Genomic DNA, 25,163 nt, shown 5'->3' with positions numbered 1-25,163 from the left:
TCATCACGGCTATTTAAAATAATCAACTATGCTTAGAAAAATTTATTATTTGATGTGTAAAATAGCTTTTATCAAATGTGTTTGATATAATTATTTTTACTTCTCTGCGTCTGTAACATTTGGAATCTTGAAATTTCAGCCACACCCCGTGTTGTGTCAGATAAGAGACATTTCAAGAGCAAGAGAGGTGGCAACGTTGTTGTGGATGTTGAGTTCGTTTCTCTTCCGTCACCCAAGATTGAATGGTTTTACAAGGGCAAGACAATCAGTCCAGACAAGAAGCGCACAATTGAAAATTACGGCAATAAAACTGTCTTGACCATTAAAAAAGTAGATGACGCTGATGTTTCAGACTATACTCTCAAGTTGACAAACAAATGTGGTGAATCTAAAACTGACTTTACAGTTTCAATTATAGGTAAATATGATGGCTTGATATTCATTAAAATTTCTTGGTCATTGATAAACAATAACGTTTAACAATAGAAGGTTAGTTTTTGGTCTACGTCAGTGTTTCCCAAAGTGTGGTGCGCGTACCCCCCGGGGTACGGGAACAGTTTAGCGGGGGTACGCATTCTTATGCGAAATATCTTGCAACAAAGGAAATTTCAGAAAATTTTATTTAAAAACAAAGCTAGCTATGAAAATTTACGATTACGAATTTTTCTATTGGCTATATTTTGCAGAGTTAACAGTTAATAATTAGTGGTGTCAACAGCCAGTTGTGATTTTGAACTTTTGCGCAATTTTTTTATAGTAAAAAATACATTCATTTTTTTTTTATTAGTGGTACACAGCGATACGAAAAATTTAGAAAGGGTACACAAAAGTCATAAGTTTGGGAAACACTGGTCTACGCCATTTATTCTAAAATTTTTATTTTGTTTTCTATTCAAATAGTCGCTTCAATTTTGCAATTCATTTAAACATGTTAACTTTGTTATCTTTTTCACTATTTATTTAAATATGTTTTATCTCTATCTCACTTATTTAAATACAATATATTTTCGCTCTATTTCACTATTACTGAATGTTTAAATTTTGTTCTACTTTGCTATACCAGTGAGTTAATTTTTTCTCTATGTTATAAATATTTAAATACAATAATTTTTCTATATTTTGCTATTTATATATTAGCGTTTTATTTTTCTTCCTTTAATTTATTTAAAATTATTAATTTTGTTGTCTACTCCTTAATGACTTTTGTATTATTGTTAAATTTTCTTTTCAAAATTTTTCTAATATTTTAATGACTATAATTTTTAACACATATTCATTCCCTACGTTGTAGCGCGTGCGGTCGACGTCACCAAATTTATACTTTTATAGTTGCTTGATACCACGCTCCTTTTTTTCCTTCAATTCCTACTCACACTCGCCCTATATCTAGTTCAAATTTCAATCGTTCATAAAATACTTTTTATTCATCCACTTAAGTTCAAATACGTTTTTTAAACTTGTAATGGATGGCACTTGATGTTAAATACAGTTGTTTTTCAAGTATTTATTCATTAATAGTATTTAATTAATTAATTTTAGTTTTATATGGGAGAAACAATTGTAATTAGTTAATAAAAAGTAACTAAAATAAAAAAATTTCTTTGTTGACATAATTATGAATAAACTTATAAATTTTTATTTTACTTTTATATTACTTGTTTTGTAGATAAACCGAAAGCTCCTGGCATGCCAAACGCGTCTGAGATTGGTGATGATTCTCTGACATTGAGCTGGAAAGTTCCTGAGGACGACGGTGGTTCTCCAATCGTCAATTACATCATTGAATACCATGACAGAAATACATTACGCTGGTCAACATACAATGAAAAGTTTACCATTGATAAACCATTTACGAAAAGTAAGTAACTCCAGATGCTTTTTGCTACTCATGTTTTTCGAAACAATTACTTTTATGAGTAGGGGAGAGTGGGGTCAATTGTAACAGGGTACGATTGTAACAGAGCAAAAATTTCGAGTGTCGGGTTCTAGATTTGGTTCCTAGGTGGCGCGCAAGGTGTATTTAATAAATCTACATGTACACCCCTGATGGCAATCATTTTTATGTACTTTTGAAAGAGTTAGATCACAAAAGATATTTTCACGCCACGCAAGTACTTTTTTTTATATTAGAATATTATATTGTAACAAAGTAATTTTGTTTAAACAAATAAAAATTAGTAACCGAATATGTAAGTGGACACCTTAATTAACATTTCAATAAAAAAAAAATTAGTTTTGCTAATTAACTAGCATTGTTTTTAACAAATGAAGCTGAAATGGCGTCTTGCGGACAATTGTAACAATAAGTAAAGGGACAATTGTAACAGCTGAAAATAAATAATCTTATGTTTACAAACCATTACTTAAGTCTTTAAGAACCACCAATAGTTTCCTATATCATTTATATTATGTTGCATGTGCATTATTTTATTTGTCACCTTTCACAGCATAAATTAAAATTTTTAACCCCTTAAAGTTAAAAGCTTAACCCTTTAGGTCTCTGCTCATTATTATTTTTACTCCTAAAATATCACTACTATTTTGATCAATAAAGAAATATATCACAACTATGATACTATGTATAATTAACTATGTTTTAGTTGAATTTATGAACTGTTACAATTGACCCCGTAAGTGGGGGCAATTGTAACAAGTGCTCGACTGTCAAAAATTGTTAATAACTAATATAATAACATTTAAAATTAGGTATTTATTTATTTTTCTAGAAGAGGATAGTCTACTTTACTCGTCTGTCAATTAATACTAATAATATATTGGATTTTTTGTTAGTTAAAAATAGTTAAGTAAAAAATGTTACAATTGACCCCACTCTCCCCTATAGTTCTGTTTTGAGGAGAACTCCTCCAGACTGAAAGTCTGGGGCTGGGTAACAAGCGAGAGCACATTTCTAATGGGGGTGAAGTGGAGAAAAGAAGGTGTCGATTGGTTCACTCACGACGATCCTACACTAAGATTAAGACAAAACTATTCACCCCACACCCCTATTCGAAGTGACCTTTCCTCGTAACCATAGTACCGGCCACGATATTCCACTTTGACTAACTCTGGGGCACTCCAATTGGCACTGTTTGGCGTGCGAATTCTTAACCCGCCAAATCAATGAATCTCACGCTTTCTCGAATCGTACGAGATTAAACTTCAACCGCTATTATTTTTTTTTTATACGAGTGCAAGTAGAGTTTGTTTATGTAATGATCGGTGGAACTCGTTTGTACAAAAATTTGTTAATTTAAATGAACAATAAAATTACTTAAGATATATAAATTGTATTTTTCGTATGTTTTAGTTTCACGTTAATTGTTTCATATAACGCAACTTCTTTTTTAATTCAAGTAACGTAAAAATGGAGCAGTAATTAATTATACAACTATATGTTTGTATTTACGTGGCGCAACGCAATTTCATTATATTTATAAATAAACATTTCAACCATTTATGATTTCATCTATAGAATAATATTTCCGCTTAGAACTAACTAAATACTGAATTTTTTTTTTTTATAAATTTGCTACAAAAATAATTAATATCAAAAAGTTTAGCACTAAACCTAAACAACAGTTACCATACCTTTTATAAAAAATTACGGCTAATATATCCATATTTCAATCAGTTGTTGAAAATTATTCTTGATTTCTTCTTTGCAATTTAAAAAATAACTCATCAATATCAAAAGTAAGACCTGAATTAAAACGAACAATTTTATCTATGCTAATTATTTAAATAGTTACTAGTCATATTAATAATAAAAAGTAATTAAAATCTGATTAAAAATGTCTTCAAAATGAGTTAAATGCAATCCAATTTACTGTAATGGTGAATAAGGATAAACTAATACATTTAGTAATAATTTTTATTTTAATTTAATTTAAAACTCAATGCAGAAAAATAACGAATTATTTCGCTATGGTTGCTTTCAGTGTCTTAAATTTTGCCTAGTTTTTATTTTAATTTCGACCAACTTTTTTTACCAGCAAGAAACAATGGTTCTCCTCGAAAAGAAAACCCAACGATTCTTAGTATAGTCTCACCGTTTTAATATGAAATTATCAACATTTCATTCCAGTAGAAAGTTAATATCCTGTAAACAGTCACTAAGCACTTTTTCCTAAGTGAATTTGCTTAATAACTAATATTTTCTGTTTTGGGCAGTATGGTTCCCATATATTAACCTACAATGTTCAAACTGGGTCAGTCACATTTTTAAATCTTTAGGTGAAACATAAAATATTGTAATTATACACTAATTAGGGTGCGATCACGTTTAATTTTATTTAAAGAGTAAAAATTTTTAAACAGAACTTGATTCACAAATAAAATATATTGCTTAATTATATGGTGTAGCATTTAGACAACCACAAAATGTTGAGAGAAATACTAAATATGCTGCAATTCAATGAGTACATTTTATTTTAATGATTATGTACTAAAATTTAAATGAAATGAGAATTCTTTTCTTTCATGCACATGCATTTCTTTTAAAAGTGCTTTTTTAATTTTTTTCATTTATTTAGATTATCTTGAATTTTTAATTATAAAACACAATAGAAATCATTTGTCTTTGATTATGTTCTGAGAAACTACAATTTTTTAAAAATTTATGAAGTGAAAAAGATATGGTAAATTAGAATTAATAGTAATAATGCAAAAATTATTTTGCTTACTTGCCTCAAAAACCAAATATATTCGATTTGGTCAAACATAAATACATTTCGATATCAATTGATGTATTTTAAGAAACAAAATCCATATGTTGTAGTAAAACTTGCAGATTCTTTTCCAATTTTCATAGTGTGAAATAATTTTCACGCTAAACCTTTCTTGGCATAAAACAAATTTATTTAAACACCTAATTATGCTACATCACAAACATAAAATTAAGTATATAAAAATAATTGTAAATGACATCGTCAAAAACGCTTCTCTCCTTCCCAAAACATTCTAATCCTTTCTACACCACGCTAAAACGAGAGAGATTCTTTTTTAATTAATTCTTAAGTTTTGTTCATATCTCGTAGCGCCATCTAGTGGTGGGTAATCTTACAGTTGTATTTATGCATAATAAATTTTTAGTGTTTATTAATTTTTAAATATAAAAGCATATTAAATTAATTAAATTTTAAATATAGTTATAAATTTGATAACTATCTGATTTCCTTTTCCGAATGTTATAATAAATATTTATATATTGTGGGAAAAAATGTGCAAAAATGGAAAAAGAAATAGCATGGTAAAAAGTTGTTTCTAAGAGGTATATTCTCTTACGTTATTAAAATTTAACATTTATAATACAGTGGTAATTATACTTAATATCTTTTGGAAAACTTGCAAATAGAATGCTTTAATTTAAAAAGCTGTTTAAACTATAATCAATGTATAGTATTTTGGCCGAAATAGAATTTACGAGTCGCAATTGGTTACCAAATATTTGCCTGCATCTTTTCTGCATGTATCAGGTATTCAACCAAACAATTATTCTTTGCATCTTTTATCAACACTAAGCTCAAATAGAAGGGGAAAATTAAATAAAAATAAATACGATAGTAAAAATAAAAACGATAATCAAGTTTAAAAAGACGATGTTCCTTGTTTACAGTGAAGGGTTGCCACAGATTCTTTCGTAGATATGCGCGCATAACAATTAAGCAGTTATCGCGGAGTTTGGCGAAGAAGTGCCCCAGAGTTAGTCATAGTGGAATATCGCGTACCGGCCACGACGCGAGACGGATGTCTGTAGGTGTTCTCCTGAAAGCCGCACTATACAAAGGTATCATTAAATTATTAAGAGGATTTAAGGTAGCCATAATTTCTTTAAAAGACATTTTTTTGTTTCCCATATTCATTCCCTAGTTTTGTTGCTAAGGAAACGGATTGTCTATTCTAAAATAATTTAGCGGAAGATAAAACTTAAAGGGCGTTTGCGAATTGAAGGTAAACATTTAACCAACTTAAGTTTTTGTGCAAATGTGTTAGCTGATACGGAAAGAATATCTATACTTTAGAATTTGATTTTTGCTCGTCTGCGTTCTTATGAAAAAAGAAATTAGCGATTATAAAAAGAATTAGGGGATGAAATGTGAATTTAAGAATTAATTAAAATAAAAACACTGGTAAATATAATTTGAAATGCCTATAACGGAATAATAGTCATTCTTATTTACAACTCTATTAGATAATTCTGTTGCTAATTCAATGTGTTGGTAACTTTGCAACTATTTGAAAACTATGCATTCCATATTTACAGCTTTCAGCATCAATATTTGTTTTTATAGTACTTTTTTTGCTTGTTTTTATTTGATTTTGAAATTTTGTAGTTTTTAGCTGGGCATTCGGTATTTTAAAAATTAGTATTATAAATGTATAATCAAGTTTAATTACTCATTCTAAATGTACTAATTTGTAAAATATTGCAGTTGAAAAATTGAAACCGGAAGAAGAATACATGTTTAGAGTAATAGCAGTAAATGAAGTTGGAAAAAGTGATCCGTCACCAGGAACTAAATACGTCCGTGTACAATCGCCTAAAGGTAACTTATTTTCTTTTCGAATAACTAATTTTCTTTTTTAATATGGGGAATGTACTCATCTCAATGTTATTTAACTGTAAAATAATACAATTATTCCCCCTTTTCTGTGTTGGGAATATTTCATTTAAACATTTTAGAGTTTATTAAAAAGTTTTTGAAACGTTTTAGTTTTGTTACTTTAAATGCAGAAGTTTTTACTTTTCTAAAATCATTATTATAGTCTAATCTTTGATTTCTGAAATGCTTTTCCCTTACGTGATGGTATAAAATCATAGAAATTAAAAAAATCTTGAAAAAGTTTCCAAAATACTCCATTTATAAACTTGATGGAAAAATGTGTATGTCATGACGATTCCTATTAAAAGAGTGCGAAATTACACGAAATCGAAATTACATAAAAACAGTAATTTTTTATTTCAATGTAACAGAATCATTTTTTTCTTTTCTATTTCGTAAGATTCAATTCTCCATCAATTTATTTGCTTTTTTATTGTCGCCTTTTATTAAAAATCGTTTTTTTTACCGGCCAATTTTTTTTCGTTTTTGCATTTTTATAAACATTAAAAATTCTTTTATTTTCCCGGTTGAATTATTTGCTTTTACATTGTTATAATTTTATAATCATTAAAATTGTTTTGTTTTCCAGATTGATTTGTTTTTTTCATTGCTGAATTTCTATAATAGTTAAAAATTATTTAATTTCCACCGTTGAATCACTTGTTTTTACATTGTTGCCTTTTTATGATAGTTAAATTTTCTTTATTTTCGCGATCAATTTTTTTCATTGTTGCATTTTTATAATCATTAAAAATCATTTTATTTTCCAAGGAGAATTACTTGCTTTCACATTGTTGTATTTTATAATTATTAATTTTTTTTTCCTTGTCGATTTCATTTTCATTGTTGCATTTTTATGCTCGTTAAAAATGCTTTTAACTTCCCGGTTGAATTATTTGCTTTCACATTGTTATATTTTTATAATCATTAAAAATTGTGTTATTTTCTAGGATGATTTGTTCTTTCATTGTTGCATTTCTATAATCGTTTAAAATTATCTTATTTCAGCGGTCAAGGTACTTGTTTTTCCATTGTTGTATTTTTATGATCGTTAAAAATTGTTTTATTTTCGAGGACAATTTTTTTTTCATTGTTGCATTTTTATAATTGTTAAAACTCCTTATATTTTCCCAGCCAAATTACTTTGCTTTTTAATTGTTACATTTTTATAAGCTTTGAAAATTGAAAATGCTCTGTTAAATCATTGCTTTTTTCATTGTGCAGTCTTTTTTATAATCGCTAAAAATCATTCCGTTTTAATAGTGTCGAAAATATAACTTGCTTTTATAATGAAATTATATTGAAATTATATTATTTTGAAAATATAACTGCGAAAATATAATTTGCTTTTACATAGGACTGAAAACATCTTATTGTGGTACAATATTTCTTATTATATTACTCATACATGTATAGTAGATAATTTAACATTTTTAATTGCTTGTTTTCAATTATATTTTCTCAGTATTTCAATTCTCATTATTTTTCTTAGCTGGTGAGCCACCTGCTGTTGTAGAACATTTGAAACCTGTCACTTGTGGTTTAAGAAAACCTGCTAAGATGAGTTGCAGAATTACTGGTCTACCCCCTCCAACAATAAAATGGTAATTATCGGTTACTATAACGACGATCGTTGTTGAGAACACTGATGAAGAACACATCTTTGTGTCCAATAGTTTTTATTGAATCATCTTTTTTCTAAAACAGTATAAGGAATAGATACGTATTTATCTTCCTCTTTAGCATTATTTGTGAAAGATATTTTAACTTAATTATTTATCATAATATTGTGACAACAAAATAGGTTATGGGAGCCTTGATCTGTTTGAAAATTTTTTATTAAAAAGTGTCGGGGAAGCAATTACCGTTAAGCACATAAACATAGAGAAAGAACGATCCATTTTTCTTGCTAATCATTAAAAATCAAGCTAATTACTATTAAAAAAGGAATGTAAAATTCAAAATAATTTTGCAAAAGATTAAACCAAGTTAAAGCGTTATAAATTATGATAAACATATAACGGGCTTGAATATGCGTGTATGTTAATGCAATAGCAGGTCGAAGAAAGAATGTCTATTTATGGAATTTAATTTTCGCTGAAAATTTTTTCTGAAAAGAAGCTATAATTGATTTTTTTTTTTATCAAAAAAAGAGTTAGAGGTTTAAATATTTAAAAAATTTTAGTAAAATTTTTATACTGTTTAGAAGTAACAATTTTAGTAAAAAAAAAACTATGGTAATGAAAATGAAAATTTGAACCATTCATTTGGTAATTTTTCCATTCATACGTTAACGGTTTATTTGAAATTCTGGCTTTCAAAATTATAATTCTTATTGCCCCACATTAAGTAAAAAATACAAAACTGAAAAATAAATTAAACCGAATAAATAGCTTTTACGCCTTGCTCTAAAGTATCATCATAGAATTATTACACTTTATCACGTATTATAAAACAATATTTTATTTTTAATTTTATCAAAATCATTGTCAATGCACTTCGGTAAAGATTACCGAGATTTTTGGTGTTCCCATAGAGCCGGAAACAAGGTAAATTTTACCACATTGTGGTTGCTTTAACCAAACTTTTTTTTCTCTGTGTATTTATTAAATTGTTTTATTGTAACTTCACATTTAAAGAATTCGAGTAGATTTCTGTGTTTTTGATAAATATTATCATTTTTAGGTTTAAAAATGGTAAGGAATTATTAATTGTTAAAAATATTAAAACTACCTACGAGAACCAAATAGCAACAATGGAAATTGCGGATTCTACTGAAAAATCTGCTGGTAAATACACCTGCAAGGCCACTAACCATTTGGGAACATGTGAAACAAGCAGTGAGCTTAAAATTCAAGGTAATTCTCTTATTTTATATAAGTATGTATTTACAAAATATACACTACTTGTAAAATTTACTTGAATTTGATTAAGCAAAAGAAATAATACAAAAAAAATTGTCTTATCCTTTTATCCATGCAACTTAAAAGTAAATCTCGCAATTTGTTGTTCAATTATAAATCTTTCAAAGTTTACTTTCACATTTTTAATAAATTTCTTAAATTATTGTAAAAAATTGTTTTACTGGAATATATTCATAATATATGAATAAATGCAAAGGTTATAAATATAAAGGATAGTAGATGTTAAAAATGATACTTAAAAAAGGAATTGTTCAAAAAATAGTTTGTTTTTAAGTTCAAATCTAATGTCAATAAGATTTCATTCCCCTGCAAGTAATTATAATTACTTAATTTATTATTTAATAAATTATCATCTAATTAATTGCACTTAATTAGCAATTTATTATATCTAATAAATTAATGATTTTTAATTTAATATATCAAGACATAAAATTGACAGTGTTTTGAAATTTAATAATAAATATAAAAAAATTTAAAAGCTTTTTTCAAGCTATAAAATTTCTAGACTCCTTAACATAGATTTTTTTAATTCTTTTCTGATAATGCTTCGATATTTCAATTTTCAGAATCACCGCTGGCGATATTCGATGAAAAAATGAAGAATGTCCGTTTAAAATCATTCAATGAATACGTTCTTGATGTGAAGGTTACCGGCTATCCTCTTCCCGAAATTGTATGGCTGAAGAATGGAAAAGTTCTCGAATCTTCGAAGCACACCTTGGTGCAGATACGTGATGATTCCACCACCATCACCATTCGAAGCACGGAGAATACGGACAGCGGTGTATATACTTTGCAACTCACCAATCCTGCTGATACTGTGAAATATGATTTCAGATTATATGTTCTAGGTAATGAATACGTTTTATAACAAAATAAGATTTTATCATGCACCGTATTTTACAATGGTAACCATTATTATTAAAATCATATTGCCCATTTTTTCAACTAAGTCATTATTTACGATTTTTTTTTAAGGGATCACAGTACCTTTACAACATTTTTTTAAAACAAAGGTATAATCATTCATTTTATGGATGCTTTACATGCTCATTTAACTTATAATCAATAATTTAACTTCAAAAAGTAATTAAACTGTTTAATTTTTTTTTTAATTTTAAAAAAAGTTGAAAAAATTCAAAATTTTTAAATCCCTAAGGCTTTTTTATTTGAACATATTTTCAATAATTTTTCTTTCTTATTGCTTACAATATTCATCTTAGTAATTTTGTGCATTCATTTGTTGATATATCCATTAGAATATGTTTGATAGATTATTTTGTAAAAATGTAGAAAAAAAAGATTAAAAATTCCTGTTATGTATATATAACACGCTGTAAAAATTGAAATACCTCATAAAATGCTTATTCCATGCACAGTTTAAATAAGTGTATTATACTTAAGATAAAAAAGTTTACTTCAAACCTTTATCTTAAATAGAAAAAAATTCCTTAGGGATTCAATTAAGATTATCACACACAAAATTATCATCCATGAGCACTCTAAAGTCTGACTGCTGTGTAAGTTTCTATATTAGGACAATATAAAATCATTCATAATTTTTTTTAAAATGTATATAGAGAGATGATTTGTTTCAGTGAATTTGAAATAGTTTTAAGTTTTATTATAAGCAATAAAAAAAATTTCGATACTTTGGTCATTTTTTAGTTACTGTGACCCCAACTTCATTCTTGTCGCCTATTCCACAGAAAATGTTACCTCGCACCCTTAGGAAAATCATACTACCTTTTCCTTAAAAAAAAGTCAATATTTACAAATTTTAATCTTCCTTTTTGATATCTACTTAATATAAACCATATTTAACAATGGTACCTTATTGAATTATTTAAAATCACGTTACTCTTATAAAAAATCAAATAAATCAATATTTACAAATTTTCAATTTCTTTATATTTATCTTTTCTATATACCCAAATCATATTCAACATTAAAATCTTATACCATTATTAAAATAATATTAACTCTCTTTTAAAAAAAATAAGTCAATATTAACAACTATCCGCATGATATCTATTCCACAGTAAATTGTATTTAACAATATTATTGAACATCTAATATCATCAATAAAATCTTTTTACCATTTAAAAAAAATTAAAACGGTTGATGAAATAGATCAATATTTACTAATTTTCTACATATATAATTCTTTTCATCCCAAAACATATTTATCAGTGAAATCTTCTACCATTATTAAAATAAGATTAGCTCTCTTTTTAAAAATAAGTCAATATTGACAACGACCAGCATGGTATCTTATTAAACAGTAAATCGTATTTAACAATATTATCTAATATCTTACCTTAAATAAAATTATATTACCCCTTTTTTCTAAACGTGAATCTTTACTAATTTTTAATTTTAATATGTATTTCACGCAAACCAAATCTAATATTATCTTTTAACATTTTAAAAATCATTTTACATTTAAAAAAACAAATAAATAAACATCAATATTTAAAAAGTGTAAACTTCATGATTGGTTTTCTTTTTAGACAAACCCCTTCCACCTGAGGGCCCAATTGCATTCCATAAAATAGAAAAGAACTCAGTTACCATAGGATGGAAACCTCCAAGCGTAGGCGCATCGGAGGTTGTTTCTTATATCGTTGAAAAATGCGAAACAAGAAGAAAAATTTGGATGGAGGTTTGTTTGTCATATTTTCCTGTTTAACTTCGTGATTCTAACGTGCCTGATTTTAATTTTGATCTCATGCTCTTATTTCTATAAACTACAAATAGTGAGCATTAACTGCGAATGAATTTTCCTAAAAAATGTGTACACAAAAGCTGTTATGATAACAAATAACTACACTATCTACCAATAAGTATTTGGACACTGCAAATGACTATATCTGCTTTCCTGAGATACGTCACGCCCTCCGCCGGTATATCGTGTAGGGAACAACATCGGCATTAATCCCATGCAAGATGCCTACTGCACTATTTTGGGTGCTTCCTACGTTGTGGCAGTTTTACGGGATGGACTCCTGTTACTTCCAGGACGACAATGTCAGCTGTCATGTTGCTAGGGTCACCAAGACTTGGTATGGTGCCACTGGGGTTAATCGAATGGACTGGCCTGCCCAGACCTGAACCCTATCGAGAACCTCTGGGACGAGTTGGATCGCCGAATTAAGGGGTGTACTGCCCGTTCAAAATCGGTGAAGGAACTTACATGTCTTCTCCATGCCGAGTGGTAGAAAGTACCACTAGCCGTCACACAAGGACTTGTGGAAAGTATGCACCAGTGTGTTCACGCTGTAATTGATTCTCGTGGAGGCTCTAACCATCTATTGATTATGAATAAAGTTTGTTTTTCTTTTCAATATCACGTGTCCAAATACTTATTGGTAGATAGTGTAGAATACTATATTGATTTTGGCAACTTTCAGAAGTTTTATTTTCTTTAAATGTCTTTTTATAACCCTATTTATTGAAATTCATGGTTTAATATTTCATTACCATTTCAAAATTTAATAAAGTTTGTTTTAGAATAGCTCGTTTATATGTATAATAATCGCTTAAATCAAAATAAGTTACGGGAAACGATATCTTTAAAAATATTTAATGATTCTGGTAATGAAGGATTTTAATTCAATCTCGTAACATGTTTTTGTGGTTATAAGAAGACAATACTTCGAATTACCATGAGAAATTTTTAAAGTTTAAAATTGTTACATATTTTAGCGATCAGATGCTAGTTTTCCAATGTGCAGTTAGGAAATGTTATTTTCATTGATATTTTGAAATTAATTTAATGCCTTTTTTTTATTACATGTTTCGTATTTTAAGTTAAACTTTATTTAAAGCGTAAATATAGTAATTCTTTCAAAGTTTTAAGAATCCAGTGTAAGGGTCAAATTTTAGAGTAACTGGTTTAAAGTAAATGAAAAAGGAGTAGGAAGAAGAAAAAAAAAAGTGAATTCTACGTTATAAAAATGTATACTGATTTAATTTCTTTTCAAGATTTTTTTTTCTATTTAAGAAAGTAATCTTTTTTTTTTATTTTGGTAAAAATATAATTTTTTAATTTAGAAAATAGCTGTTTTCCTTTCATTCAAGAGATAGTTATTTGTGAGATCAAATTTAATAACACAGAAGACACTGCAAAATAAAAAGATTTTATATTATATGTTTTTTACAACTTTATATTTTAATTATTTCTTTATTGCTCCTTATTAAACGTTGGAGAAAAAAAATTTTAGGATATTTTATTTCATTCTCATTTTATCTCAATCATTCAGCTTAAAATGAGGGTCTGGCATTCTGATTATTTTAAAGGACTATTTTAATTTTTTTTATTCCCCAGGTAACCACAGTCACTTCAGATGTTCTCACTCAAGAAATTCAAGATTTAAGCGAGGGCATCGAATATGCATTCCGAGTCATAGCTACCAATGAGTACGGTCGCAGTGAACCACTGACATCTGATCCAGTCACACCCAGAAGTTTGTTCGGTGGGTCTCTTAACACGATATAACAACTATGACTTTAGGAAATTTTAGCAAAAATCTAATGCTTTCAACTCTTTCAGACAAACCTCATGCACCGAAGGGACCATTTACGACTTCCAACATGACGGACACTTCCTTTACCCTAAGCTGGTTAGCGCCAGATAACGATGGCGGATCACCCATCATCGAGTACATCGTCGAAAGAAAAGAGGCCACTCGTAAAGCTTGGCAACGGGTTGCAACAACAGACGGGAAATCTCTATCCATGGAAGTAACTGGTTTGAAAAAGGATACAGCATATCATTTTAGAGTGTGCTGTAGAAATGAGATTGGACAAAGTCCGTATTTCTCACCGGAAGAAACAATCACGCCTGGCCTTAAGATTTGTAAGTGTGATTTATTTTATTATTATTATTATTTTATATACTACAATATTCCGCTGATACAAGTATCATGATTCATATTTTCACAAAATTTAGTGATCTGATTTCCTTTTTCGAAAAAAAAGACTATAAATATTCCAATTTTTAACAATATAGTGGCACAGATTCGAATCAATACAATTACTGTCCAATTCTTATACCAACCACAATTATGTATCAAAGGTGGTAAACGGATCACATGGGTTAAAATAGCCTTGTCATTCGCCTAATTTCGGGTAATTTGCATGATTTTCCATTACTATAAATGCAAAAATGGATTAGTTTCATTCAAAAGATCTTCCATTTCTGCGAGTTTGGCCCAATAATTGATTCCGAAGTTTTCATCGTCTTCTGAGTTTATTTCAACATTCCAAAGTTACGGAGTTATACATCATAGATAGCTATAAATCTTTTTCATTTTTTTTATTTTTATACTTTAAATTATTATATTTTCTATTTTTTCATTAAAAATTTTTTTTCTTTAATCTAATTAAACCATTCTAAAAATGAAAATATTAAGAAACACATCCACTATATAGTAATGAATTCCAGAGCCCAATCTTATAACACAAAAAGGAAAAAACGAGTGAATAGTTTCTGAGCCATCGATTAGAAGTGGTTGAAGAATAGGTTTTTTAAACAACGCAATCGAAGTCTGTATGCCCTACTTGTAACTCAACTCAGTAAAATTTCAGTGTTACTTCTCTAAAAGTTAAATCGCGAAAAATAATTTTATTTCATTTTTTTACACATTAAATACTTATAGAAATTTTAAAAGAGATGCTTGAGTTAGTGGAAGATTTTAAAGTACACCGCTTAGTTATTGAAATCTCTAGATTTTAAAATGTTTGAAAACTCGAAATTGAAGGAACAACGAATTACACGAATTATATTGAACGAAGATTTTACATTGTTGTAAATAATATATTTTCGGGGAAATGATAACTCTACAAATTTTTAAATTTTGTGAATTATCCGCATTCAAATTATTTATAATCTGCTGTATGTATTCATTTATTGTTATATCAAATGAAAAAAATGAATCATTAAGAGTTATACCACTGCAAGAAGCAGGATTTTTATTTTTTTCCCTTCAAATCCTTCACCGCATATGTTTTTTCCCTCCATAGCACCGCCTTCATCGCCAGTTGGTCCTTTGGTAGTTTCAAATATGACCAATAAGACACTCACTCTTAGCTGGAAACCACCTGCAACCACTGGTGGTGCTGAGTTGACAGCTTACATAGTGGAAAAGAGGGAATCAACAAAGAAAGCATGGAACAGACTTGAGACCCTAGCTCCACACATTAGAAGTTATACTGTACACAATTTAACACACACAAAAGAATATTTCTTCAGGGTATTTGCTGAAAATCCAGCAGGATTAAGTCCTCCTCTGGAAACAGAAAGTCCAATTAAACTAACATCCACTGCAGGTAAGATATTTTATGATGCAATTCATTTCTTTTTAAAATCTGCAATAAATTTTCCTCCTTTTTCAATGGTAGGATCGATTTGTTTTATAGTAGTTCAAAGGAGTTAAAATTATAGCGTACTTACTACTAGTAGTCTAGTAATAAGTACGCTATAATAATGAATTGCATCGCTATACATACGCTACGCTGTACATACACTATAATGATGAATTGCAAGTTCACTATGATAATGAATATGTCAGTCTTTAAGTGGTTTTAGACAACATTGCATTTATACCGTATTATTATTTTTTTTATCTCTTTACCTAGATGCAGCAAATTTCAGAAAGTAAATACCTAACAATTGTTGTACTGATTTAATTTCGTTATCAAGAAGGCAAATAAGAATTGAATATTTTCGCAAACTTGTATGCCGAAATAATGCATAAAAACAACCCAGTTTTCAAGAAACCCAGGGCCGGCTTATGCATGTCGCAGCCCCTAGGCAATGCTCGTCTCGCCCCCTCCCTACCGTCTTCTAACTTCCTAATATATTTTTTCGCTAACACAACACTTTATTCATAATTACGCTATTTTTTACTACATAGGTATATTATCACATTATTCAATAAAAATATTGAATCAAACGAAGAGAATATAAGTAATTAATATATGCATTTAAAAAAAAATCATACAATAAGCTTAAATATTAACTCTTCTAACTTTTTTTGTTACAAAATCGTTCAAGACATCCTGAAAGTTAACCTTTTCCAATACATCATTTTCAATTGCCATTATGGCCAATGAATTTAAACGGTTTTGAGACATAGTTGAACGAAGACAGTTTTTAATTAATTTATTAATTAACAACCTTATTTTTACATACTCTTTGGTAGCTTGGCCATAGAATATACATACCTATGGTAGGTACCAGAACAGTAAGTGTGCATTCACAATGTAGAATTTTGCGCGTTTTTCAAGCGTGTTGTGTTAAAAAAGCTGCTCTTTGCTGCATAGTCATCTGATTAGTCGGCGTTAAAATTATCGCGATAAAATTGCTTGCGATTATATTACTGCGTTATATATGAACTAACTACCATAATATTAATATCTAATTTGGAATGCGTTCAGAAATGTACTAAAATAGCGTCGATGTAATGTACAGAGCAAGACAATCGTCATTGAAATTTCGAATTAAATTTTTACTGTTTAAGAATGGAATTTTTACTGTTTATGGTGTCAATTTTTTTCTCTGTAGCACAGGGCCCCTGAGCGTGGCGGGGCCCCTAGGCAGTTGCCTACAGTGCCTAATGGATAAAACGGCCCTGAAGAAACCTTTCTATTTTGTTTCTACAAGGCTAAAGGATACTACACTCTGGGAATCTTAAGTGTGTGATGTCTTGACGAAAATATCTTAAGTTTGAAAATTAGCAAAAATTTTCATTTTATATAATTTTTTTAGCCAGTAAACCTGTTAGAGAAAATATAATATTTAAATCAAATACAAATAGAGTGTTTCTCATAAGAATTCAGCACATCAATGCGGAAGAACTTAATACTTGAAGGACATATTATGATTTTTATACGTCTTCTGTCCTTCTGCAATTTGGTACTTGCAACTCGAGAAGAAGAATATGTGATTTGACCCAACCATGTGATTTAATTGGATACTTGTAAGCGGCGTTACGCGTGTATGTCAAATTTGATTGGCTACTGAATCGTGGCATAAACGAATCCCACGATTTACTCAGAAGGACGTCGCTTGTAGGTATCCAATTAACAGTTGAGAAAAAATGATATCAATAGATAACGTAAATAACTTATAGTGACGTCATCATGAAATGTAAAAAAACTTCATAGACTTAAACGTAAATTTTGGTAATGCAACTATTTTTTAATTTTATTGTAACGACAGCCTGTTTCAATTTTGCAATTAAAAATATTGTAATTTTTTTTTTTCTAAATAGAAGATCTATATTTTTTTTCTTCAAGTTTTTAATTTGTTCAATTATCTTACTCCTGATTTACTCTTTCAATTCCTTATTTCTTTAACAGATTCGATGTTCAGTATCCAAATATTTCGCTTTTCCTGTGAATTTCAATGTGTATACAATTATCTTATATTTATTATTTAATTAAAAATTTCATCGTTTATTTTTGTTAACATTAATTTTAATTAATCTGTATTAAATTACAAAATCTTGATGAGCGTACGTTTGTAAAAATAGAATAAGTCTATAAGTTAGTTTTGAATCTTCTAATACCCGGTTTTTTAATTTTAACGTAGAACGGCCATCTCCTCCAACTGCTCCGCTAGAAAAAGTGGTTACTGGTCCATCCTCTATCATGTTGGCCTGGGGACGACCGGAAACTGATGGCGGTTCACCCATACTGGGATATACAGTTGCTTTGAGAAATGTTCGAAGAATAATGTGGATGGAGGTGAGTTTGGAATAATTCAGTTTTAACGTTTCTAACTTTTTGTTACATAAAACTTTAACTGTCTTGTCATCATATTAATTGTTTGTCATACCATGTTTACATTTCAACGTAACATTAGCATACTTCACGAGAATTAAAGAGTTTTTATTTAAAGAAGTCCTTAATCGTTTTTTTTTTGTTTTTTTGTTGTTTCACATTACTTTGGCGCTTTTCTGCAGAAATGTTACGCCATTATTTTAGGGATAACAGGAAGGCTGGTGTTGATTTTCATCGCCACTGTCTTAATCATTTCGCTAGATTCAGTGTCATTATTGACAATATTAATGATCATTTCATCGGATCAGATTGTTGAATTTCGTTTTCCTAAATGTTCGAAGCATAAAATTCAGATTTTTTTCCGGCTGTAGTTTTAAAAATAAAAATGAACTAGAACAAAAAAAAATCCTTGAAATATTTGATAGCTCGGTTAAAACGAAAACTCGGATAATCTGGGCTCGGATTATCGGGACTCTATTGTTCTCATTTTTGAGCAAAATGCAGTTTCGAAAAGGATGTGACGTGTGAGAGTGGATGTGACGTGCTGCCTGCAGGATACAAACCAAAGAGCCACCGTGATCGTAGTTGGATGTTTTAACCACCATAAATGTACAACCTAATCCAAGAAGAGTTAAGAAGCTATAGATAGAGGTCGTCGCAATGACACATCATGACCTACTAATTTCCAGTTTCAATGGAACAAAGGGTTGAAATTTGGAAAATATAGTCCTAATAGCTTAGTCAGTAATATTAATTTCACTTTTTCGCTTATGTCGCTATATCTTAAAAACTTTTAAGTGAATAAAATATGTTAAGCTTCCTAACACTTCCTAATCTAAATTGTACAACTGTGGTGGTTAGAGCATCAAACTATGAGGCCGAAGGTTTTTAGTTCGAATCCTGCTGATACCTGACGAACATCCTTCTCTCATCTCTCACTTTCATCTTTCCACATCATTTTTGAAACTACGCATTTTACTCTAAAAATGAGTACATACTATTTCAATTTTGAATACACAGGGAATTTCAAATTCGACAATCAATTGTTTCGGAGCTATTTAAATACATTTTAGTTCAATTTTGTGAAACTTTTTTAAAACATGAAATCAGTTCCTTGGTCACAAATTAATATCCAAGCGGAGAAATAAATATAAACGCAATGGAAACACCAGTGAAAAAGATGGTATTAAAATATCAAAATCGATTTGATTACCCAATAAAATTTGGAGACGTTTTAAAAATAGCCTTTTAACCTCTCTCTTCCCTCCAGAAATCAATTTTTTTTTTCATGTTTTAAGTCTTACCTATTGATTATTCGACTGATTTCGATAGCGTTTTTGTTTCTTTCCCACTAAGGTATTCGTTTGAATCAAGTTAAACCCTGATGTCTTAGTCGTTTGATTTTCAGCAGCTATGGTTGTTTCAGGTTGAGATACATTTTAGTTATATTTGAGGGGACGTAGCTGAAGAAAGATTTAATTAAATCCATTAAATTTTAGCATTTAATGTCTACATATCTGTGGCTGGGTGGCGCAGTTGGTTTATCGTCGGCCTTCTGAGCCCAAGTCTGCGGGTTCGATCCCCGGCCCAGACACCGGATTTTCGGGAAGCAGAAAATCATCAGCGGCCATGTCGTATGATTATGCGGCACGTAAAAGATCACTCGAGTGCCTTATTGGCTCTTGGCATTTTCTGTCAAAATTAAATTCCTAGTGCACTTTAGCATCTAAAATAGAGTCTCGGTGCTGCCATCTAGTGTGGCAGAAACTAGACGTCCAAATCAACATGACCAACGGTATCTCACCCATTGTGGTGGTCCTGAAAGAGTGGATACCACCTCTGGAGAAAAACTAGGTCTGCTCATCGGCAAGACCGATTGTGAAGCTCATTGGAAATTTAAAAAAAATGTCTACAAATCTATGCAGATATAATTTAACAGATTCTTGAAAGGGGTACAAAAGATAATTGAATTGAAAGGAAAATGGACTTGGAGCAATTTAGTGATAAGCGTCACTTTTAACAAATGCGGTATTTTTGAATCCAACTCTTGCTATTTTCCCAAGGGAAAATACTTCATAGAATCTTTACTAAATGAAAGCACATTATATTAAAATATCTTATCGTTGTGACGTTTTTTTGTTTTATTTATTTATTTTGTTGACAGAAGCGTTCTCCCGAACAATTTCAAAATGGAGCTTATCCTTATATTTTCCCAAACAAATCAATTGATAAATCTAATTTCGAAAATGGTAACACTAATTTTAAAAGTTAAAACACATCTAAATATTAAAAAAATATAAAAAATAAAAATAATAAAATAAATTTGGAAATAAACTAGTACAAAGTAAGCTAGTTTTAAGATTTTTATGCACTTTGAAGAATTCTATTTTTCTGATTTTAGAATTTTATATTTATATTTTACAAATGTTATTTATTAGTTATAGATATTCAATTGTTTTATATATTTTAACTAAACAAGTATGTTTGTAATTATGCATGGATTTCCATCATTTTACAGGTTGGACAAGTAGACGGAGAGACGCAAAAGATACAAATAAAAGATTTACAAGAAGGTGCCGAATATATGGTTCGAATAATGGCAAGGAATGAAGTTGGTATCAGTGATCCACTTGAACCAGAAGAATCGGTGAAAGTTATTCGACCTGAAGGTAGGTGGAGTTACAGTTCTTTCTTTTTCCAATAATAATCAACTAAAATATTCACGATTTTATTCAATTTTTTAAAAAAAAATTGAATTTGTATTTAACTCCAATGATGAAAATTTAAAATAAATTATAAGGGACATTTAAACAGCTTGAAATTATGTTTGGAAATTATAATGGGTGTTTATTAACTAATAATTTCAAAAGCTGTCGATATCGGATTTTTTATAGAAAAAAATGGTACCTTTAGTGAAATTAGCCCTGAAAATCTTGTTTATTTATGAATATTCAATTAAATAACTTAAATGTGATATTTTTTTATACTTTTTTTTGTATTTACATTAACCCCTAATATTTGCATACATTTTTAAAGTTTTTTTTATATTTTATACAGTTTTTGCAGTGCATAATGACAAATTTTGCTTCTAAATACAATATTGTTACTTCCAACTTAATTTCAAATAATATTTCTTGTATTTTTTTTTCTTTTTACATTTTTACTAATAAAATAATTAAAATATTTTTGTCTAAATCAAATTATTTTACCTACACATTCCTCATAAAACTTTAATTTATTCTTTTTGAAACGTGTTTAAATTAAAAACAGTTCATTGGAGCATTTTTCATCTCTTCGTTAAATGTTTGGATATATTTCATATTTTTGATTTTATCCATAAATCTTTGAGTTATTTCTTGAATAATTTTAACTATTAACACCTTAATGCTCAGAAAGCAAAGCCTATGCTGTATAATTATCGAATGTTTGTCTGAAATAAAATAACCATCTGATATATGTTATTTAATATTGATTTGCACAAATAAATAATGCTAACATGAGCACATTATATGAAAGCCTTTTTAAATATTGATCCAACTCCATTTACTATAAAAACTAAGTTATAGCCACAGTTTCTAGTCATACAAGTTAGAGTAATTGTAAAACTAATATGTCAACAGCATATTTCTGCCGCTAAAGAGAGTTTTAGAGCCCTCCACAATTTCACTTTAATGCTCTAATATCTCGAAATGAACAAGTATGAAGTCTCCAACTATTCAAATAATTTATGCCTTAATTTATGCCGAATAAAATCTGAGGACATTCATTCCTAGGTTAGTCTGAAATTTTAACAGTACGAGATGACTAAACTTGATGGTAACTAAAAGAATAGAGCGTACGCCGCCTCCCTTTGAGGTTAGCCTGGTTCTAATTCCAGCTGTGGCCTTTTAATACAAATTCTGCACCCGGCTTACTCAAACCACAATGACGTTGTAAAAATATCATCGGTGATAGGTGGATCATGGGTTAGAATGTCCTTATCGTCGTCCTAAACATGGGATGTTTTCGTGGTTTTCTTCACCATGTAATGCTCATGCTAACTAATTTGATCACATAATCCTCCACGAAATCTAGTTTGCCCCAATGATTGATCCAGGAGTTCCCTTGTCTTCTGGGTTGGATTTAAAATTACAAGGACATGCGAAGTTGAACATCGATAGTCGTGACCTCAGAATTGGTCCGGCCATTCAACGCCGATTATAAAATAAAATAGAATCTCTGCTTTTATATTCTTTAGTGGTGAAAAAAACCATGCGTAAGAAAGTAGTGTAAAAATAAAAACTAGTACCACTCTTCATGATAGAATGACTTGTCATGACTTTTGTCGAGATTAAACTATCCAACTGCATTAAAACAAACCCCTCAAAGATACCATAAAGTTTATGTCAAGCTTAAAGTTCATCCAGATAAGGTCTAGCCGAGTTACGCAGGTATTTTTGCTGGGAAATGGCGTGATGTACACAAAATATTCGCAGCGCGAAACGTGATATGAACAAAAACTATGCGAATGCAAAACCTTAATTCAACACAGTCCTTGTAAACAAAATCCTGCTTCACAAAGTCTCACGAAGGGGAAATTATTGTGTACAAATTAGCATCGTAATAAAAATAACCACCATACAGTTGCGAGGAAATTTTGACCGTTTATACCCATTAGTTAACGTGATTTGCATAAGAGGGGTTCTATTTGCACAAGATAACAAAATCTTGCGTAAGGAACAACACGCCATACTACTTTTTTTTTGTATGAAACTTGTCCATGCCTAACAAGTACACAATAGACTTTGGTGTGACTACCAATAAAAAATGTTTTTTAATTAGAGAGGGAATCTTTTGTACTCGGACACGGCACTATTCTTGATAAATGTTCTATAAACCATACACCATAGACAGTTAATATTCGGCTATTTAACTGAAGTTCCTGTTTGTTCCCACTAGGATTCAAAGAGTCTGACAAACCGGACGTAGATGAGAAGACCATCTCAGTGAGTTATAGCACAGAGACCTCCTCATCTTGGATGCGCGAGGCCAACGTGGAGCCCCTGCTACGCAGTTACACCAAACACATACTCGCAGGAAGAAATGAGTATTTCTTCCGAATATGGCACCTAGCAGAGACTCTTTCGAAATAGACTCAAAATGTTTTTCTACTCACATTGTGATACATTGATGAATAAAAATCTGGGAAATAACTAATAATTTTTTTTTTAAATCGCTGCGGTATTTTTAATGTGGCTAAAAGCATGCTATATGAGTACGTGTTTTGTAAAAAAAAAAAATGGCACCAGTACATTCCCTGACGGGTGGGGCATGTTTTAAAACTAAATTTAATTAAGTTAATGCGAACTTAATATTTTAACTAAGCAAAACATATCTTTAACAGATATTCGATACAAGTCCATGGACAAAATTTGCTCTTCTGGTGCCATAACAGAATTTAATTTTTTGGCAGCATGTCTTTATTCTATTCGAACATAAATAAACAAGTTCTTCTCAGGGCTAGAAATAAGTCTATTTTTTTACATTATTAAAATGTATTAAGAAAAATTACTATTTGAATAGTATTTATGCAACTTAAAGCCGTTTTCTCCCAGATTTTGGTTCATTAATTATTTTTTATATATTTAGGCAGCTCTGGTAGCGCCTAACCCTGTACAAAATGTGTAAAATATTTTTACTGAGCCTTTTTGTGCTCACTCTATTTTTATCAAGACTTTTGCCAGTATTAAATGGTTACTCGGAAATGTACCATTTACGATATAGAGAAAAGATACGTCTTCTGTGTACACACTTGTACTTAACGATATTTGTTTTCGTTCTATGTTCCTATACATCAGTATGGAATATTTCCAACTGAAAGAGAAACTAATATATTCAGTGTTTTGTTGATTTGTTGTTAGAATCCCTCCATCCCTGTGATATGTGGTTGTGATGTATTTTCTGTCAAATAAAATTAGTCTATCCTGTTTAGTAGGTTGTTTTCTTCATTTGAAAAACACATGTCGATTTGAAATTCAGCTTATCCTGTAACATGTTGCAGAACAAATAAATCTTTTTTATGACCACTGTAATAAATTTGTCATAAACTTCCGAGTTTTTACAAACAACTTATTTACCTACGTTAAAATGATTGGGAGAAAAGGTTTCTTGTCCCTGTTGCAAGAAGTTGATGGAGCCCATTTTATAGTTTTTCCCTTCAACACAAAAAGTAAATGATGGAATAATATATATATATATATATATATATATATATATATATATATATATATATATATATATATATATATATATATATATATATATATATATATATATATATATATATATATATATATATATATATATATATATATATATATACATATATATATATATATATATATATATATATACATATATATATATATATATATATATATATATATATATATACATATATATATATATATATATATATATATATATATACATATATATATATATATATATATATATATATATATATATATATATATATATATATATATATATATATATATATATATATATATATATATATATATATATATATATATATATATATATATATCCTTAAGAAACATTCTGTATAAAAATAAGAAACTAATTACAATGTTATACAATGGGCACAATATTGCGTCAAGAGTTATAAAAATATAAATTGTACAGTAATTAAACAGCAAAACATTTTTATTCATAAATAAATTATTCTTGTAGTATTCAAACTTAAGTGGTGGTACTTTTACTCTGAAGTCTATTGATTACCATCAATATATGTAAAAAAAAATATTCATATTGACACAGTTTTATGAAATCTTATCTTAGTTCC

General features: G+C 29.2%; 1 protein-coding gene across 9 annotated transcripts in view; it reads left to right on the top strand.

The window, feature by feature from the left end:
- LOC107439667 (uncharacterized) overlaps positions 1 to 24,286 on the top strand; it is a 392,882-nt gene extending 368,596 nt beyond the window's left edge. For all 9 annotated transcript variants that reach the window (XM_087168223.1, XM_087168215.1, XM_087168217.1 and 6 more), the window contains 13 exons: positions 140 to 418; positions 1,667 to 1,858; positions 6,432 to 6,545; positions 8,095 to 8,206; positions 9,288 to 9,460; positions 10,093 to 10,377; positions 12,040 to 12,191; positions 13,857 to 14,004; positions 14,082 to 14,387; positions 15,554 to 15,859; positions 18,126 to 18,280; positions 20,835 to 20,985; positions 23,255 to 24,286. In XM_087168223.1, the coding sequence (XP_087024349.1) occupies positions 140 to 418; positions 1,667 to 1,858; positions 6,432 to 6,545; positions 8,095 to 8,206; positions 9,288 to 9,460; positions 10,093 to 10,377; positions 12,040 to 12,191; positions 13,857 to 14,004; positions 14,082 to 14,387; positions 15,554 to 15,859; positions 18,126 to 18,280; positions 20,835 to 20,985; positions 23,255 to 23,448 (2,567 nt within the window). In that variant the 3' untranslated portion in view covers positions 23,449 to 24,286. The remainder of the gene's footprint in view (positions 1 to 139; positions 419 to 1,666; positions 1,859 to 6,431; positions 6,546 to 8,094; positions 8,207 to 9,287; positions 9,461 to 10,092; positions 10,378 to 12,039; positions 12,192 to 13,856; positions 14,005 to 14,081; positions 14,388 to 15,553; positions 15,860 to 18,125; positions 18,281 to 20,834; positions 20,986 to 23,254) is intronic.
- Positions 24,287 to 25,163: the final 877 nt, after the last annotated feature.

The sequence above is a fragment of the Parasteatoda tepidariorum genome, chromosome 7 (genome assembly GCF_982258835.1).
Source record: "Parasteatoda tepidariorum strain Cologne lab strain chromosome 7, Ptep-v5.0, whole genome shotgun sequence".
In the NCBI taxonomy this organism is placed as follows: Eukaryota; Metazoa; Arthropoda; class Arachnida; order Araneae; family Theridiidae; genus Parasteatoda; species Parasteatoda tepidariorum.
The sequence above is the reverse complement of the archived record's forward strand: the minus strand, read 5'-3'. Positions and strand labels throughout refer to the sequence as shown.